General features: G+C 40.6%; 1 protein-coding gene across 3 annotated transcripts in view; it reads left to right on the forward strand.

Moving 5' to 3' along the window:
- Window positions 1-284: 284 nt before the first annotated feature.
- CNGA3 (cyclic nucleotide gated channel subunit alpha 3) overlaps window positions 285-18993 on the forward strand; it is a 62778-nt gene continuing 44069 nt past the window's right edge. The window contains exons 1-2 of one of the 3 annotated variants that reach the window (XM_072135710.1): window positions 285-662; window positions 9848-9992. In XM_072135710.1, coding sequence (XP_071991811.1) covers window positions 9889-9992 — 104 coding nt within the window. In that variant the 5' untranslated portion in view covers window positions 285-662; window positions 9848-9888. Of the gene's footprint in view, window positions 663-9847; window positions 9993-17414; window positions 18082-18993 lie in introns of those variants that run through there. The other 2 variants (XM_072135712.1, XM_072135713.1) reach the window with 2 other exon arrangements.

Here is an 18993-nt window from a genome sequence, read left to right on the forward strand (position 1 = left end):
TAATACTTTAATGTTTGATGTTCAAGATTCGCTTTAAGTTTAATTCAAAGAGTTTTGACAATGTTGAATAACAGATTTAAAAAAGGTAAAGGGCAATAAATAATAATATAAATAATGATTTTATTGAATAATTACTGTAAATAATACATATAGTACTCATTTCTATATAAATAATCTGGTAAAATAATCTACACAATTATAAAGGGGGAATATGAAGAGGGAGATGTGTAAGTGGCCACCATGCAGCAGTGCCAGGCACAGGTCCAGGCTGTCTGTGGCAGCAGCAGGAGGAGGAGGAGGAGGGAGAGCAGCAGGGATGGATCTGTGTGATCGGAGCTCAGTGCAGGGACAGTCCCAGAGCTACTGAAGCCGGAGCTGTCCACACACCTGGTGCTGAGGCTAGCCTGCTACCCTCGCCAGATCCCCTGCGGGGGGCGCCACTTGTCTCATCCTTCCAAGACAGGGAGCCAGGGGAGGCTGCTGGGAGTCTCCAGAGCACAGGCGAGGATGACAGGGATAGACAGTGATCACAAGATCTGACACTTGTAGAGGATGATCCATCATCTATGAAGAATCTACACTATGCCAAAGAGTTCCTACAACTGCTCCCTTCTGCATATCCAAGAATGAACTTCTCACTATGCTGGTAACCTGGATATAAGGCAAGTTCTCACACTACAGGGGTCTATGTATTAAAGTTACATTACTCTGTCTAGAAGGGAGGCTTAAGTAATAAGGTCAGTTGCCATGGCAATCACAATTAACAAAGCACTTAATAAGATAGAGCAGTCCTAGATCTTCTATGGGTTCAGGGGAATTAGGCTTTCACTTTAATTGCCCCTGGGTGAGAAAGGTTCCTGTCCAGTGACCAGATCATTACAACTTAAGATGATGGTAGTTATAGAAAAGCACTTGGATTATAATAAGGAAAAACATCTTTCATTTCTATTTCATGAAATAATGACATTGATCAATGTTATATCTAGTGATTTTGTTCAGCACACCTTCCACTTATCTGTAGAGGATGCATGTATATTGTATATTGCTTTATATATATATATATATATATATATATATATATATACACATGAAGAAGTCTACAATGTGGGCACTTAGTAACCTGATGGTGTATACAGAGAGTGTAGAAGATCCCTCTTCTGAGAAGAAAGTATGTCATTATAACAACGTGTAGACAGCAGTGGCTTATGGCTACATTCTAGGATTTTCCTGTGAATTGGCCATTGCTGTCATAGGGAGGTATATGTGGAGGAGCAATGGATTATTCTATATTTTGTGCAATTAAAATGACTTATTCCAGAGGCAAAAAATACCCTTTAAACAATTGCTCTGCTATTAAGATAAAATCATGAGAATCCATTCAGATCCATAATTCAGTTCTCATTGGACAGTAAATAAACCTTGGCTCTGGTAACACCGTCCGTGCTGTTATTTCCATTGCTTTTGTCATGCTGCATCACATCAGGACAAAGAGGGAACGGAGCCCATTGTATCTGTTGTGGGGAAAATAAGGGGTGTCAGGATCCCTAACCCTCAGCTGTCATGGAAAATGCTGAATATACAGTGCATATAGGATGTTTCGGTTGTTCTGGTGATTGATTTATTCTAGTGACTTTGTAAGTAGATGTACTGTTGGTTGATAGGACAGCGTGGATATCCAAGAGCAGATCTTATCTTTAGTAATCAGAACTCCTACTTCCAAGTTGCATGTTGTCTCACGTGTACAATTAAACAATTAAAATACATTGAAAACTCTTCCAAAGACCACCTCTTAGAGCAGACACCCCCTTATCCAGACCAGATTTCCTGTTAGTACATATGTTATGCACACTAGCTATCTTCTTTGAGAAGATACCACCTCACTACAAGGATGCGTTCAATGCAAAATGGTTTCACTGTACTGTACTGCACCAACATACGGTATGTCGCTGTAAATTATTTATCGAGAATAAATAACATATGAAAGAAATTTCTTTATTATAAATAACATATCATATGTAATCCATCCCAATCTTATAGTCCATAGATGAATGGAAAAAGAAAAGAATTGGTACATCTAACAAACATGACTCAATTCGATACATTGCAAGATCTAACATTACTCCATTTGTTACACTACTTCCTTCTTGAATTACGTTGCAACAATTGTGGTAACTTTTCAAAACGTTGCAGCTGATAAATTTCACCTATATTAGCTGGATAGGCCTTCCACAACCAGTACAATTCCTGTTGTTACTAGCTTTGGTGCAAGGAGCTAAGCACAGAGGATCTAGAATTTTGCAATGGCAGACTAGATTTTTACCCTATGATGTCTTAACAAAATTATTATTGTAAAAAATGTACTGGTTTTCTGTAAAGCTTATAAAACGGTAATAGTTCCCTTTCAATTACAGGCACATGCATATCAATTAATAACCCATTGAGGTTAAATGTGGATTGACAGATTTAGATTAACAGTCTAGAGCTACTTGACCCCATGTACTTACACATGTGGAGTAGTGTGGTAATCCTGGACACATGTAGGATTAACTTTATGGGCGACATGATATGTGGGGTAAAAACCCATTGCCCACAAATCGTTCTGTGCTTGAATCACTGACCTGAATAAACATGCAGATCAGTTCAAATCTCGCAAGCGCATGGAACAGGTTTCCTGCAGAAAACTTGTTTGTGGGCAATCGGTTTAACAATGTTACTTGTAGGGCTACACTCATGTCTGTAGGTTTACTGAGTTAGATAGTGAGACAGGGAGGTATCATCCATAAGTTGACCAGAGATTTAGCAACAAAGAGTATCTGTGATGTTGAAAGAGTCTAAACATCCATACATTATGTGTACATCCTATTTAAGGTAGTGTGAAATACTTCCTTTCCCTTGGTGACACTGCAGGGTAATTGGACATCTTACTGAAGTAGACAGATTACAGCCTATGGCTATGGATCCCACCATAAGAACACCCTGTGATGGAATAGTTCTCCAAAAATGACCCTAAGAAGAAGGTATTTTTAAAGGAGGTATTCTGGCCTAAATCTCAGCAGTTTTGGTGGACAGTTAACCATATTGCTGGTCTTAGATATTTGTACACATGCAGGCTTGAGTATATAATAACAGAAACTGAACTACAAGACGTTAACACTTATGTGCTGAAGGTTAGTGCACAGATTAAAGCAATTGCCGGTAGCAGCAGCGCTGTCATTTATTGATACTACACCCAAACCACTGTAATTTTGGTCATTTTGATTTTGCCATGCTATAGAAATACTAAATAGAAACCATAAGCAATCTGTGGCTTACTTGCCAAGTAGCATATATATATAAAAGCATATTTTTTAATATGGTCCAACAAAGAAATAAGGTAAATCAGTTGTGAGACCTACAAATATAAGGCCTTTGCTGAATATAACCATCAAAAAACTATGTCTATCAACTTGTCTACTGCAATATGGAGAAGGGTCACAAGGTATTGATTAGTGAGCATGTGAAGAATCAGCCTGGTTCCTTCATTAAGAAGGTACTTGAGCAGATATTGAGAAATATGGAAAATAAATACAGGATTGAGCAAGTGCAGGTTTACTGAATTCCAAACTACTTTAGTCTCAATTCCTTCTTAGTTTAAAAAAGAGGGATTACGGAAGATAAGATTAACATTTAGTGGGGCACTCTATTTTAACAGTTCTATAACAATTTTTTTTTTAAATAACACTAATAGATGTATAATAAGATGGAAACTAAATAGAATATATATTTATACGGATTTACTTGGAAATTAGTGAATGTTAGAACAGGTTGTAATTTGTAGTATACAAGAAGAAAAAGATTGTTACACCAGAAGCAAAACAGTAACAATGCAGTTACATGACAAGAATCTGCATATGCTAAAGAGTTGTATCTCATGTTTAAGTACAAGATACTTGTCTATAAAACGATGATGGCCTTACATGCAAAGCTGTAGCGGAAATTAAGGTAAAATATAGCAAGGTGAAAAAACAATATATCTTGTCTTAATGCACATTTACAGTTATATTATGTTATTCATACTGTAATTCTGTAGCTTAACAAATGGCAGGATACTTTGTTGTATTAGGTGACAAGCACCTATATCTTAAAGAAACACACTAAAGAATTGAATGGGCTTTTTTAACCCCTTCCGGCACCATGACGCTGGGGAATGTCATAGTGAGCTTGCATTTGGCGCACTGTGACGTTCAGCCGGCCCGTGCAATCTGTGCAGGAGGCCAGCTGTATGTGACAGCCGAGCCTCTGCATGAACAGCCGGGATCATAATAATCATGACTCCAGCTCTTTAACTCTTCAGATGCCCTGTTTATACATAACTGCAGCACCTAAGGGGCTAACCATGTTTTCACCCGACAATCAGAACTCCTGTGCCGGGTACAGTGAAGGACCCCCAGGGCTGCCAAGTCTGACTGCCTGCAGGATACTGCCAGGGGCAAGACATAGCAGTGTCAGTGTCAGCCTATGAACATTCTTAGGTTGACAGTTCTAATACATTGCCGTACATAAATATGGCAGTGTATTAATTTGAGTCCCAGAGGTGGACAAAAAAGGGAATAAAAAATGTTTGAATAAATTTATAAAATAAAAGTCCACTAAATTCCCCATACAGTATAAAACTCACAAACCACATAAAAAAGTAAAAACTACCACATAAGCCATAGATATTAGGTATTGCCACATGCATAACAATCCATACAATAAAAAAAGATCATTACTGAACCCAAATGTTGAATGCCGTAAAAAATTAAATTTAAAACAAAACATTATGATTCTTGCGCATCCATCTACACAAAAAAAAAATAAAAAGTGATCAAAAAGTCACATTTACCCCAAAGTTATACTATTAAACAGTACAACTTTTCCCACAAAAACTAGCCCTAAAACAGTTCAGTCAACAAAAAATAAAAACGTTACACCTCTTAAAAGATTTTTTCTCTCCATATTTTTTATTCTGTAGAACTATTTAAGCATAAAAAAGCTATATCAATGGGATATCGTCATAATCGTAGTGACCCACAGAACATATGTAACATGTTATCTATATTATTTGGTCTGTAAAACACAAAAAAGGAAAAATCTATGATAGAATAGATTTTTTGGGCATCTTCTACCCCTAAAAAAGAATACAGGTTAAACAACAGTGAGGGATCTAGTTTTCAAAATGGGTCCACTCTTTGAAGGTTTTTACTTACATACTATCAGGGAATGCAACATAACACCTAAAATCTCTTCCAGAGAAATCTATCCTCCAAAAGCATTCCCATGGTGCGCCCCTACAGCAGTTTGCGACCACATGTGGGAAATAACTGCCTTCTAGAGAATTTGGGTAACACACTATGGGTTGCTTTTTCTTCTATAAGCCCTTCTAAAAATAATTTAGGGGCTATAGCAAGGTTTTTGGCAAAATATTTTCACTTATACGAGCCAGTGTTTATAACATGTCATCACAATGGCTCCTTCCATTCTGCTCTGCTGTTGGGTATTGCCCTTCTTGTAAGAAACAGAAGCACACAATCTGAAATGTTTTTCTGATTTTATCCTGCATACATGTATACAATTTAGGGCTAAATAACCATGCTTTGATTATTGACAGGCTTACTTTCTCTGTGAAACTACTGTCTCGTGCACCTGTGTGACATCACATGACCACAGACAGATTTCTATACACTAGAAGAAAACATAGAAGCTTTCTATAGGAGGACAACAAGCAGAAATCTAGAAAACCGTGAAGAATTGATACAGAAAGTATATTGGAAAATTGTATAACTTTTCCTTACACAAACCATAACAATTATTAACGGAAAGTGAACAACCTCTTTAATGTCACTCACATATTATATGCAAATGTAAATTCTCTCATGGCCAGTGATGGATACACAGGCAGCCTGGATGCTAGTGCTTCCAATCCTGTGCTCAATGCAAAATGGCCACAGCTTTATTTAAATCATGGACTAAAACTTAGAGGAGGAGTCAGTTGAAATGCTAGGGGACTAAACTGCTATAACAGCTGCCTGACATACAACACCCAGCCAGACAGCAATAAAGGGGCGGCATGCTATGCCTTGCCTTTAAGCAGGGCCAGCACATCTCCTGTGCTTCACCACCGTGCCCCCCTTGCATGACATTACCATTACCACCTCCTTTAGGCTGTCCACTTCCAAAGCTCAGCCAGTTCACCACCCTGAGGTTTAACATCCTCTATTAGTTAAAAAGAGTCCACCTGCAACTTCCACCCGAAGTTGACCTTTTTTTTAAATATATTGTCACGATTCATATTTTGTTTAATCAAAACCCTGAACGTATACTTCATAAAATAATGTCCAGGCAACCATAAAATCTGGCCAAACTCACAGCATCACAGCACTCAGGAGAGGAAAATCCCCCTGTGGAGGAAAGCTCTAGGGAACCCATGGCTGAAGGATCGCCCTTCCTCTGGGCTTAGAAGGATAACAACAACTTTATCTCATCATAATGCAGTAAATAGCAATATTACATGGTACAAGATACACAATGTCAGGACCCAACAAATAATGTACAATAAAGTTGATATAATTATATGTAAAATAATTAAACAATTAAGTAAAGTTGTAATAGCACAGGGAGGGACATGGTTTTTCATGGTTATGCTGGTGAGAAAGAGAGGAAGAGAGATGCAGGACAGGAAGTAACATCTACTGCTGTGTCCTGCCTCTCTCACATTACCACACTTGACGTTACTTACTCTGTCCCCTAATAGGCCTGCACTACACATCACATATTTGGCCCACTTAAAGCAGACCCACCCCTATTAATTCTATTCAAGTACATAACGATGCAGGTTATAGCCCCCCCCCCTTCCCCATGCCAAAGTCATGTACCCTTTTGCTTATGGCTCTGGGTTTTTCTGGAGAGCGGGAGCCCTGGCTGGATCAGACATGAGGACAGAGGGGAGTACTACTTTCTTTTTTTCTTTTTTACTGATTACATTTTGTCCATAGAGTTAGAGGCAGGCTGTATATAATGAATCCATTGGAAAGCTATATATATTAGAACCATGAGGGACTTGTATATAATATAGACATGTGGAGGCTGTATATAATATAACCCATAAGGGGGCTGTACATAAAATAACCATGATGGGGTTGTATATAATATAACCTACAGTATGAGGGGGCTGTATGTAATTAAACCATGAGGGGCTGTATATAATATAACCATATGGAAGCTGTATATAATATAACCCATGAAGGGATTTAATATTAAATAACCATGATGGGGTTGTATATTATATAACCTACAGTATGAAGGGGCTGTATATAATTAAACTATGAGGGGCTATATATTTTTGTCCATAGAGTTAGAGGCAGGCTGTATATAATGAATCCATTGGAAAGCTATATATATTAGAACCATGAGGGACTTGTATATAATATAGACATGTGGAGGCTGTATATAATATAACCCATAAGGGGGCTGTACATAAAATAACCATGATGGGGTTGTATATAATATAACCTACAGTATGAGGGGGCTGTATGTAATTAAACTATGAGGGGCTGTATATAATATAACCCATGAAGGGATTTAATATTAACCCCTTAACGCTCTGCGCCGTAGCTCTACGGCGCAGAGGTATAAGGGATGTATGAAGAGGGCTCACGGGCTGAGTCCTCTTCATACAGAGGTGGGGGTTTTTGCATTTTGCACAAAACCCCCACCGCTAATAACCGCGGTCGGTGCTTGCACCGATCGCGGCTATTAACCCTCTAAACGCCGCCCGCAAAGTCGGATGACCGAACGTCATCGGGGGGCGGCGATCGGTTACCATGGTAGCCTCGGGTCTTCTCTTGACACGAGGCTACATGGTTTATGCAGGTTCGTTACAATGAGCCAGTGGCTCATTGTAATGTAAGACCTGCAAAAACGCCATATATTGCAATACTGTAGTATTGCAGTATATGGTAGGAGCGATCTGATCATCTAGGGTTAATGTACCCTAGATGGTCTAAAAAATAGTGAAAAAAAAAAGAAAAAAAAAAGTTTAAAAAATAAAAAAAATTAATAAAATATTAAAAGTTCAAATCACCCCCCTTTCCCTAGAACGGATATAAAACATAACAAACAGTAAAAATCGCAGACATATTAGGTATCGCCGCGTCCCAAAATGCCCGATCTATCAAAATATAAAAACGGTTACGGCCGGCGGTGACCTCCGAGGCAGGAAATGGCGCCCAAATGTCCGAAATGCGACTTTTACACCTTTTTACATAACATAAAAAATGAAATAAAAAATGATCAAAATGTCGCACAGACCTCAAAATGGTAGCAATGAAAACGTCGCCTCATTTCGCAAAAAATGACCCCTCACACATTTCCGTGCGCCAAAGTATGAAAAAGTTATTAGCGTCAGAAGATGGCAAAAAATTTTTTTTCTTTTTTGTACACATTCGTTTAATTTTTGAAAATGTATTAAAACACAATAAAACCTATATAAATTTGGTATCACCGCGATCGCACCGAACCAAAGAATAAAGTAGGCGTGTTATTTGGAGCGAAGAGTGAAAGTCGTAAAAACTGAGCCCACAAGAACGTGACGCACGTGCGTTTTTTTTTCAATTTTTCCACATTTGGAATTTTTTTTCAGCTTCGCAGTACACGGCATGTTAAAATAAATAACATTACGGGAAAGTAAAATTTGTTACGCACAAAATAAGCCCTCACACAGGTCTGTACACAGAAAAATGAAAAAGTTATGGATTTTTGAAGTTGGAGAGCGAGAAATTAGCCGAAAAACCCTCCGTCCTTAAGGGGTTAAATAACCATGATGGGGTTGTATATTATATAACCTACAGTATGAGGGGGCTGTATATAATTAAACTATGAGGGGCTATATATATAATATAACCATGTGGAAGCTGTATAGAATATAACCCATGTGGAGGCCCAGCCAGGGATTTGAACCCACAACCTCCACACTCCACCTACCATAGAGATACCTGACAGAGCCTTTATCCACTAGGCTATGGGCTTAGTGGTTTCCAATGAGAGGATTATGTGTGGCTAAGAGCTTCAATGTTACACTGTGGCACAGGCTTAATGCACTGGTATATAGAAAGGGATCTTCTAAGGCAGTGATGGCGAACCTTTTGGAGACAGAGTGCCCAAGCTACAACCAAAAGCCAACATCACAATTTAAGCAGTAACTTATTGATCCCTCACAGGTTTTAATCAAATTGGCCTCCTGAGTTCACCAATTGTAGCTTCCCTCCAGGGTCCCCTGAAGAGGATTAATCAGGGGACCCAGAGCAGGAGCTCCAATGCCAATCCATCTCTTTCCACACCTTCTCGCTCCTCCTGTAGTCCTGGCAGCCAAGGATGTTGCTTTAAAATAGCACTGAGCATGGCATGTCCTGGGCTGTATTGGACCACAGGAGAAAGCCTTGAGTCCTATCTGGCAAACTCTGTTTTGGGGTGAAGGCCTGGGTGTCCACAGAAAGGGCTTTGAGTGCCACCTCTGGCACCCGTGCCATAGGTTCGCCACCACTGTTCTAAGGGATCTTCTTCTTCTGATTATTATTATTTTTTTGAAAGGAGATAATGATGATGATTATTATTATTGTTATTATTATTGAGATGATTATTAGTAGATTAGAAACCCATCAGCTCAATGCATGTCATTTTAATGAAAGATTTATCTACAGATTTTTCTGTCCATGTATCTTTCTGTGAAATCCCTTATCAGTATCAAAATGCATAGAGCAGCAGAGATCACAGTTTCCAAATATTTGAATCGCTTATGTAATGTAACACACCTTTCCTTTAACTTATTTAGCCATTTACTGCAATTTGAAGACCGCTTGGCTGTGACTGAAGATGGCTGCCATAGTCACCACACAATCATCTTATCCGGCACTACACAGACTATCAGTCAGAACTATTGACGAGGACATTGAAAGAATTGAAAATGGAAACAGCAGGTACTGTAAGCGACATTTCCTGTATTAAAGTTAAAGGGAACCTGTCACCAGCTTTTACAACACTAAACTAGTAGCCCCTCAGGTAGGGTATGAAATATTCCTTCCAGAATTCCCTCTTTTATGTAGAATCTTGCTTGTTAGCTTATAAAATTTCTTCTTCAAAGTCATGTGCAAATGAGCAGAGAAGAGTCATTTATTCCATATATTTGGTTCTATAGTACATAGAAACATATTTGGCGTCATGTCAAAGATAGGTGTAGCCCCTGTTGGGAGCACAATATATAGAAAGGATAACGTAGTTAATGGGGCAGATTTACTTACCCGGTCCTGTCGCGATCCAGCGGCGTGTTCCCTGCGGAGGATTTGGGTCTTCCGGTGATTCACTAAGGTAGTGTGCCCGATGTCCACCAGGTGTCGCTGCTGCGCTGAATTCCTTCAGAGTTCACTGAAGTTCACCGTCCTACCCTTGGTGCAGGTAAGCGCGTGTCAAGCGACACTTTTTTTTTTTAAATGCCACGGTTTTTCCGAATCCGTAGGGTTTTCTTACAGCCACGCCCCCCGACTCCCCCCCCCAATTTCCGTTGCGTGCATGCCGGCGCCGATGCGCCACACTCCAATTGTGTACGCCAAAATCCCGGGGCGATTCAGGGAAAATTGGCGCAAATCGGAAATATTCGGGTAATGCGATGGAAAAACGTGATTCGGCCCGTAGTAAATGATCTCCAGAGTGTGGCAGGGGATGAGACCAGCAGTCGCAGCACATATTCTCCAGGAGTGCCTGCTGCTTTATGCCTCTACCACCTTGAGGAGGGGTTTACAGAGGAAAGACTGAGAGAGAAAGGCTGATTGGCTGAGAAGGGACTGACCCTGAGGCAGACGCAGCAGAGGTCCAGCCTGACAGACCAGCAGCTCAGCCCCAAAGGATATGAAGTCCTGCGGGAGAAGCTTCAGTTCTGCAGAGCATCCTGATTCCCATGATGTCTTCTTGGCTACTACACATGAAGTTCCTGCCTGCCACTCCATTACCAAAGAGGTATCTGAATGCTGCAGCCACAAGCTGAATTCTGGAGTGGAGTCACATTTGATACATGGGGTAGGGGTCATTTTTATTAACCCCTTAACGCTCTGCGCCGTAGCTCTACGGCGCAGAGGTATAAGGAGTGTATGAAGAGGGCTCACGTGCTGAGTCCTCTTCATACAAAGGTGGGGGTTTTTGCATTTTGCAGAAAACCCCCACCGCTAATAACCGTGGTTGTTGCTTGCACCGATTGCGGCTATTAACCCTGTCATTGCCGCCGGCAAAGTCGCCGGCGGCGTTTAAAAGACGGCGGCGCGGGCGCCGCCATCTTTTTTACGATCGCCGCGCCCCCGAACATCATCGGGGGGCGGCGATTGGTTGCCATGGTAGCCTCGGGTCTTCTTTTGACCCGAGGCTATCTGGCTTCTGGAGATTCGTTACGATGAGCCAGCGGCTCATTGTAGTGAATGACCTGTAAAAATGCCATATATTGCAATACAGAAGTATTGCAGCATATGGTAGGAGCGATCTGACCATCTAGGGTTAATGTACCCTAGATGGTCTAAAAAATAGTGAAAAAAAAAAGTGTAAAAAATAAACAAAATTGATAAAATATTAAAAATTCAAATCACCCCCCTTTCCCTAGAACGGATATAAAACATAATAAACAGTAAAAATCACAAACATATTAGGTATCGCCGCGTCCCAAAATGCCCGATCTTTCAAAATATAAAAACGGTTACGGCCGGCGGTGACCTCTGAGGCGGGAAATGGCGCCCAAATGTCCGAAATGCGACTTTTACACCTTTTTACATCACATAAAAAATGAAATAAAAAATGATCAAAATGTCGCACAGACCTCAAAATGGTAGCAATGAAAACGTCGCCTCATTTCGCAAAAAAAAAAATGACACCTCAAACAGCTCCGTGCGCCAAAGTATGAAAAAGTTGTTAGCGTCAGAAGATGGCAAAATGTTTTTTTTCTTTTTTGTACACATTCGTTTAATTTTTGAAAATGTATTAAAACACAATAAAACCTGTATAAATTTGGCTAACACCGCGATCGCACCAAACCAAAGAATAAAGATGAGGTGTTATTTTGAGTGCACAGTCAAAGTCGAAAAAACTGAGCCCACAAGAACATGACGCACATGCGCTTTTTTCCGTTTTTCTACATTTGGAATTTTTTTTAAGCTTCGCAGTACATGGCATGTTGAAATAAATAACATTACGGGAAAGTAAAATTTGTTTACGCACAAAATAAGCCCTCACACAGGTCTGTACACGTAAAAATGAAAAAGTTATTGATTTTTGAAGTTGGAGAGCGAGAAATGAGCGGAAAAACCCTGCGTCCTTAAGGGGTTAAAGAACTGTTTGAAAAAGAACTGTTCCTAAAAGGACTGACAGTATAAAGGGGATGGCCACTCTTTTACATAAGTTCCCCATGTGCCCTTAGTCCCTTAAAGGAAATATACCATCAGGAAACTACTTTCTCAAGTAGTTCCTGATGCAGATTCCCCCTCTGTGCAGCAGCTGCATCCCGTTTTTGCCCAATTCTGGGATGAAGAGTTGCAGTTCATTAAGCGGCTACTGGGGGCGTGGAGTAGCATTCACCCCAGAGCTCTCTTAGGCTTCTGCACACCCACAGTAGCCTGCATACCAATGGATTAAAGTTTATTTTAGCAACAGCTGCAGGGAGGGGGAATCTGCATTGAGAACTACTCAAGAAAAGTTTCCAATGGTAGATTTCCTTCAATAACAATCTCTGAATGTACATCAAGTGATTCAGCACTCCTGCTACTTACATTTGATATTTTTTTGTTTACATGTGTGCGCACTGATGAAAAGAGAAGCTGTACAGCAGAGATATAACACATTCTTCTCTCCCTCCCCTCTTCCTGTGTCTGTCAGTGAGAAGGGATAGTGAAAAGAGAGACACAGTGGGTGACACCATTAGGACAGCGCACAGCAGTGGGAGAGAGAAAGTTGTATAAATAGGGCAGCATTGTGAGAACACAGGAAAGGGAAAGGCTAAACCTATAAAAGGAGGGAAAGGTCACAGTGCCTGTATGTATGAGTAAGTGCCCCTGGGTGATCATGCATGATTTTTATTATAGATCTCCTTTAAAGGGAACCTGTCACCAGAAGGCAGAGTTTCACTTGTGGCAGGTCCTAATAGGCTCTGCATAGTACATTACATAACAGTTAGAATAAAATCTGTGCTCCTTTCTGTTTTTATAATATCCCCTAAATAAGATTACCTAGCTCCCTGCCAACAAGTCCTGATCAAGTCCCAGGATGATGCCTCTTTTCAAATCGCAACGCTTCCTTGCTCATTTACATAAGTCTCAGCCCCTGCTAGTAATTATTCAATTATTTCCCCTCCTACATCCTTCCCTTCGTGACATCGGCTCACCCCACAGGAAACCTCGTGCCTTGATGCGCCTGGTTGAAAAGCGCAGAGAAGGGGTGCATGCACACTGTAAGGTACATTGAGCCACCAAGCAGCAAACTGTGCAGATGCCAGGTTGTATGTCTCACCACGCAGGCACAAGGTTTCTTATACGGTGAGGGATGAGAACAGGGAGGATGTGGGAGGGAAAATAATTGAATAATTACCAGTGGCGGCCAAGCGGAGACTTATGTAAATGAACAAGGAAGCGTTGAAAAGAGGCAACACCCCAGGACTTGGCCAGGACTTGTTGGCAGGGAGCCAAGTAATCTTATTCTGGGGATATTACATGAATGGAGGGGAGCACAGATGTCATTCTCACTGTTATGTAACTCATAAGACATATAAGACATACAAACTCTATTTTAAAGTGAATACATGCTCTGAAAGTGGGCACAAGGAGCCAGGAGGGGGGCCCACTGTATTTACTATCATCTCCAACGGATTTACAGATTTTTGAAGATTACGGTGGCCAAACACCTCTCCAGATTTACACAGGTGACAGCAAGTCCTGCGTGGGGGGACCTGAGATTGTAGGACGTTGCTTGTAAATGAGCCCCTGCCATGTTTTATTAGCAATCCTAATTCATATCTGACATATCCTACTGTCCTCAAAAAAACAATTCTGCCACTTAGTGGTCTATAAAAAGGTGCTCTGTTAACAAGATGCCACGCAAGAAACATTTCATGATGGGTAAAACCAGTGAGCTCTCTCAAGACCATTGTAGCCTTATTATTGCAAAACATACTGATGCCATATCTTACAGAAGAATTTCTAAACTACTAAAGGTTGCAGTTAGCACTGTTAGGGCAATAAAGGCCATAAACAAGTAGCTTGTTCAAGACAAGCCTATGAAATATTGGGAATAAAGTCTGGTCAGATTATACCAAATTTTAACTCTTTGCATGCCTGTTGAGATGTGGGGTCTTCTGGCCGTTAAAAAAAAATAAATCTTTACTCAGGCTTCAGGTCCAAAGAAAAGGCTTGCATTTATTTGCACAAAAATAAAATGTACAGAACAAAAATGCTGATAATTCAGGGGATAGATTGCAGCTACCTTGGAACAAGCAGCTCCCCTGTGGTCAGATCAGACACTCTGACCTAGAGACAATCCATGTACACACAGGTGTCATTAAATACCCAACTATTTCCCTTGAGTCTTAAAGGGATACACCCCTGGGTTGCACCTTTAACAACAAACATCACACAAAGATATATTTCTTACTTAATATACATAATGCCACAATACAATATAATACACAATATAAAAATAAAGGGGAGTTTACAATATACACAAAGTAACCAAAGTAAGAAATGCAAACATAAACCACATGGCTTCAGCTCAGCATCACCTGGCAGTAATCAGGTGCAGCTATATAACCCCAGCTCACCCTCTGCTCAGGTTTTGCACACACAGGTAAGATCAGGTAATGCTGAGTGGTGACTGCTGAACTGGTTTGTCTGGTGAAACAATAGTGGACAGAGACAAAGGTTTGCTGGCCAGCAGGAGGAGAAAAAGAAGAAAATTTACAAACCCACAGAGAAGACAAACAGTTCACCATTCACCCCTCAACATACCTCCCTGCTTAAGTGGAAGCTTGCCCTTCCACAAAGTAGTTCTCTTGGACTTGGGTACCAAATCGGGATAAGTGATCAGCATTCTTATGCCGACTCCCTGGTTTGTACTGTACCAAGAACCGGTAAGGCTGTAAGCCCAAGTACCATCGTGTTAGACGAGCATTGTTACCCTTCACTGTATGCAACAAAAATAAAGGATAATGGTCAGAAATTAACACAAACTCTTTACCCAATAGATAATAACTTAACGTCTTAAAATTGCAGTTTTGACTTTTTTATAATTTTCAGCGTCATCAGTTCTCATCTGGCTATATGCCTGCTGTGTTTTGCTGGTGAGGAATGGCACTAAATGAAGGACCCATTGATCTTCAGGCCACTTGTTTGCTTGAGCCACTCTTTCAAATACTTTTAGATATGACTCTATATCATCAGTCTCTGTTAGCTTGGTCAGCTTTAATTTTGTGGCAGGAGAAAGATTTTGCTGCATGGCTTGTAGTGCCTGGATAAACTGTTCATCTCTCCTTGCTCTTTCCACCTCTTGTTGCTTGATGTCAATTCTGCGTTGCTCCTCCTCCTTGTCTCGCCTCCATTGCTCTTTTTCATGGTAGAATTTTTCCTCCTCTTTTCTACGTTGATCACTTAACTCTTGGCGCTGGACCAACCATACAAGGAGTTCCTCCATGCTTTTTGGAGCAGTTGCACTCACTGGTGGATCAGTACCAGCTGCAGCGCCCTCCTCTGGAATCACAGGTTTGCATACCTCTGGCTGGGTGCTCTCCATCTCCAACACAGGAACTGCTTTTGCCTTTTGGCGAGATCCTTCTGCCAGTTTGGGACGTGCAGATGCTTTAGCGCGCTGCGGTGGTCTAGCAGACTGCGTCGTTATAAACCTCCTGGTACGTCCTGCCATCAGCTGAGTAGTAAACTGTACTTAGTCCAGTACAAACAGCCATCCCACCGCTGCCACCATATGTTGAGATGTGGGGTCTTCTGGCCGTTAAAAAAAAATAAATCTTTACTCAGGCTTCAGGTCCAAAGAAAAGGCTTGCATTTATTTGCACAAAAATAAAATGTACAGAACAAAAATGCTGATAATTCAGGGGATAGATTGCAGCTACCTTGGAACAAGCAGCTCCCCTGTGGTCAGATCAGACACTCTGACCTAGAGACAATCCATGTACACACAGGTGTCATTAAATACCCAACTATTTCCCTTGAGTCTTAAAGGGATACACCCCTGGGTTGCACCTTTAACAACAAACATCACACAAAGATATATTTCTTACTTAATATACATAATGCCACAATACAATATAATACACAATATAAAAATAAAGGGGAGTTTACAATATACACAAAGTAACCAAAGTAAGAAATGCAAACATAAACCACATGGCTTCAGCTCAGCATCACCTGGCAGTAATCAGGTGCAGCTATATAACCCCAGCTCACCCTCTGCTCAGGTTTTGCACACACAGGTAAGATCAGGTAATGCTGAGTGGTGACTGCTGAACTGGTTTGTCTGGTGAAACAATAGTGGACAGAGACAAAGGTTTGCTGGCCAGCAGGAGGAGAAAAAGAAGAAAATTTACAAACCCACAGAGAAGACAAACAGTTCACCATTCACCCCTCAACAATGCCATAACACATACCATGTTTGGAGGGCAAAAGGCACAGCATATCACCCCAAAAACACCCTACCAACATTGACATTTGGAGTTAGGGACATTATGTTGTGGGGCCGTTTTTCAGCATACCGCACTGACAAACTTCATATTGAAGGAAGGATAAATTGACAAAATTATAGCAGATATTCCTCCTAAATATCTACTGGCAGTTTAGCAAGACAATGAACCCAAACATGCAGTCACGGTGGCTCTCAATCGGTTTCAGAAAGAAAATCTACAGAAGAAATTAAAGCTTTCATAGAAGGAGCCCTAAGGATTTGGAGATGTTTGTTCATCTAGAAAATGCATGCCACTAGTTTCTCCATAATACTAGCTCACTGGTTTTACACATTATTAGGTGTTTCTACATATCCCGCATGCTGTGATTTCATGTGATCAGATACATGCATGGTGTCGATATTGCATTTGTCATCCTGGTCACATGACTTTAAGTGCCCATTGATGTGACAGAGCTCTCCATACAGCAGAATATCTTAGCCTGTCAACGAGGAACAAGGAGGTAGGGTAATGAAAGTAAATTTTAATATGTATGACTTAAGTGTGATGAACTCACATCAGGTGAGTTGCATGTATGTTTACATACTGATTTCTGTAAAATTGCAGTCATGGAAAGGAACGATTTAATGATTAGACAATGTTTTTTTAATCATAGTTTACAATGACGTCTTTATTTTAGGTGTGTTAATGTGCATTACAGGTTCTCTTTAAATTCATAAAAGGGTTAATCTTGAGTGCCAGACTGCTGTAAGCACATATGCAGAATATGTATTAGCTCTAGTTAATTGAAATACTTATTCATACAATAAACCATCAGTTAGATTTATAAAGATCCATAGGTAACTATTGTGATTTGAGTCCTGTGTGTTTCTGTTTTTCTCTGTACTTGGATTTGTACTGAATTGTTGGTAAATAGATGAGCACAATGATGAGTGTGACTCCTCTTATTAAAGGTGTCAACGTGTGAAAACTCATTTATTTTACAATCAGGGAGAAAGATAAAGGTGACAATCACTTACAGCAGACAAGCTCCCTGCTAATTCCTATTAGCTGCTACCTGGTAAACAACCCCTAGCTGTGTCTCTTATATTACACTGCCACCTACAGTTCTCCTTGGATCACAAGATTGTAAGTGGTTCATTCAAAGCATATTTATAACAGAAAACAGTGCAGATCAAAGGTGTCATCTTATCAAATCGATTGCAAAGAGGCATGTGGTAGAGCAACACAGCGCAGACCTGTTTGCCTACAGCGCTCTGAGGTTATGATGATGCCACGATGCCTGCGCCTCTGCACAAAGCCAAGACTCGGCATAAGAGACGGGGAAGAAGGAGATGACAGCAGCATGGGAGGAGGTGAGTACCTGGTTTATTGATTTTAAAATGGCCACATGCTTAACATTCGGTTTCCAGGGGACAAGGGGGTCGTAGGATTAAAATTGGGGGTGGGTGCTGTTATCAAGTAATCTAAATAATTAATCTGGGGATGGATGGATTTGTTGATGGGGCTCTTTTATATAATTAAAATGGAGTGGATGGATCTGGATATGGGGGCTACAAATTAATTGAACTGGAGGTGGAAGGGCTGATGGGCTACTGTATATATTAAACTGGATGGTTGGGGCTGTAAGAGGGAGTGCTGTTACCAGATCAACAGCTTATGTGGCAGTTCTGTTACCAAATACATGGTGTAAGTGGGAGAGATGTTAACAGATACATGGTATAGGGGGGAGTGCTGTTACCAGATACATGGTATAGGGGGAGTGCTGTTACCAGATACATGGTATAGGTGGGAGTGCTGTTACCAGATAAATGGTATAGGGGGGAGTGCTGTTACCAGATAAATATAATAAGTGGGAGTGCTGTTACCAGATACATGGTATAAGTGGGAGAGATGTTACCAGATAAATGGTATCGGGAGGAGTGCTGTTACCAGATACATGGTATAAGTGGGAGAGATGTTACCAAATAAATAGTATAAGAGGGAGAGATGTTACCAGATAAATGGTATAGTGGGAGTGCTGTTACCAGATAAATGGTATAGGGGGGAGTGCTGTTACCAGATACATGGTATAAGTGGGAGAGATGTTACCAAATAAATAGTATAAGTGGAAGTGATGTTACCAGATACATGGTATAGGTGGGAGAGATGTTACCAGATAAATAGTATAGGTGGGAGTGCTGTTACCAGATACATTATATAAGTGGGAAAGATGTTACCAGATAAATGGTATAAGTGGGAGAGATGTTACCAGATAAATGGTATAG

Source organism: Engystomops pustulosus, chromosome 2 (assembly GCF_040894005.1).
Source record: "Engystomops pustulosus chromosome 2, aEngPut4.maternal, whole genome shotgun sequence".
NCBI classification, from domain to species: Eukaryota; Metazoa; Chordata; class Amphibia; order Anura; family Leptodactylidae; genus Engystomops; species Engystomops pustulosus.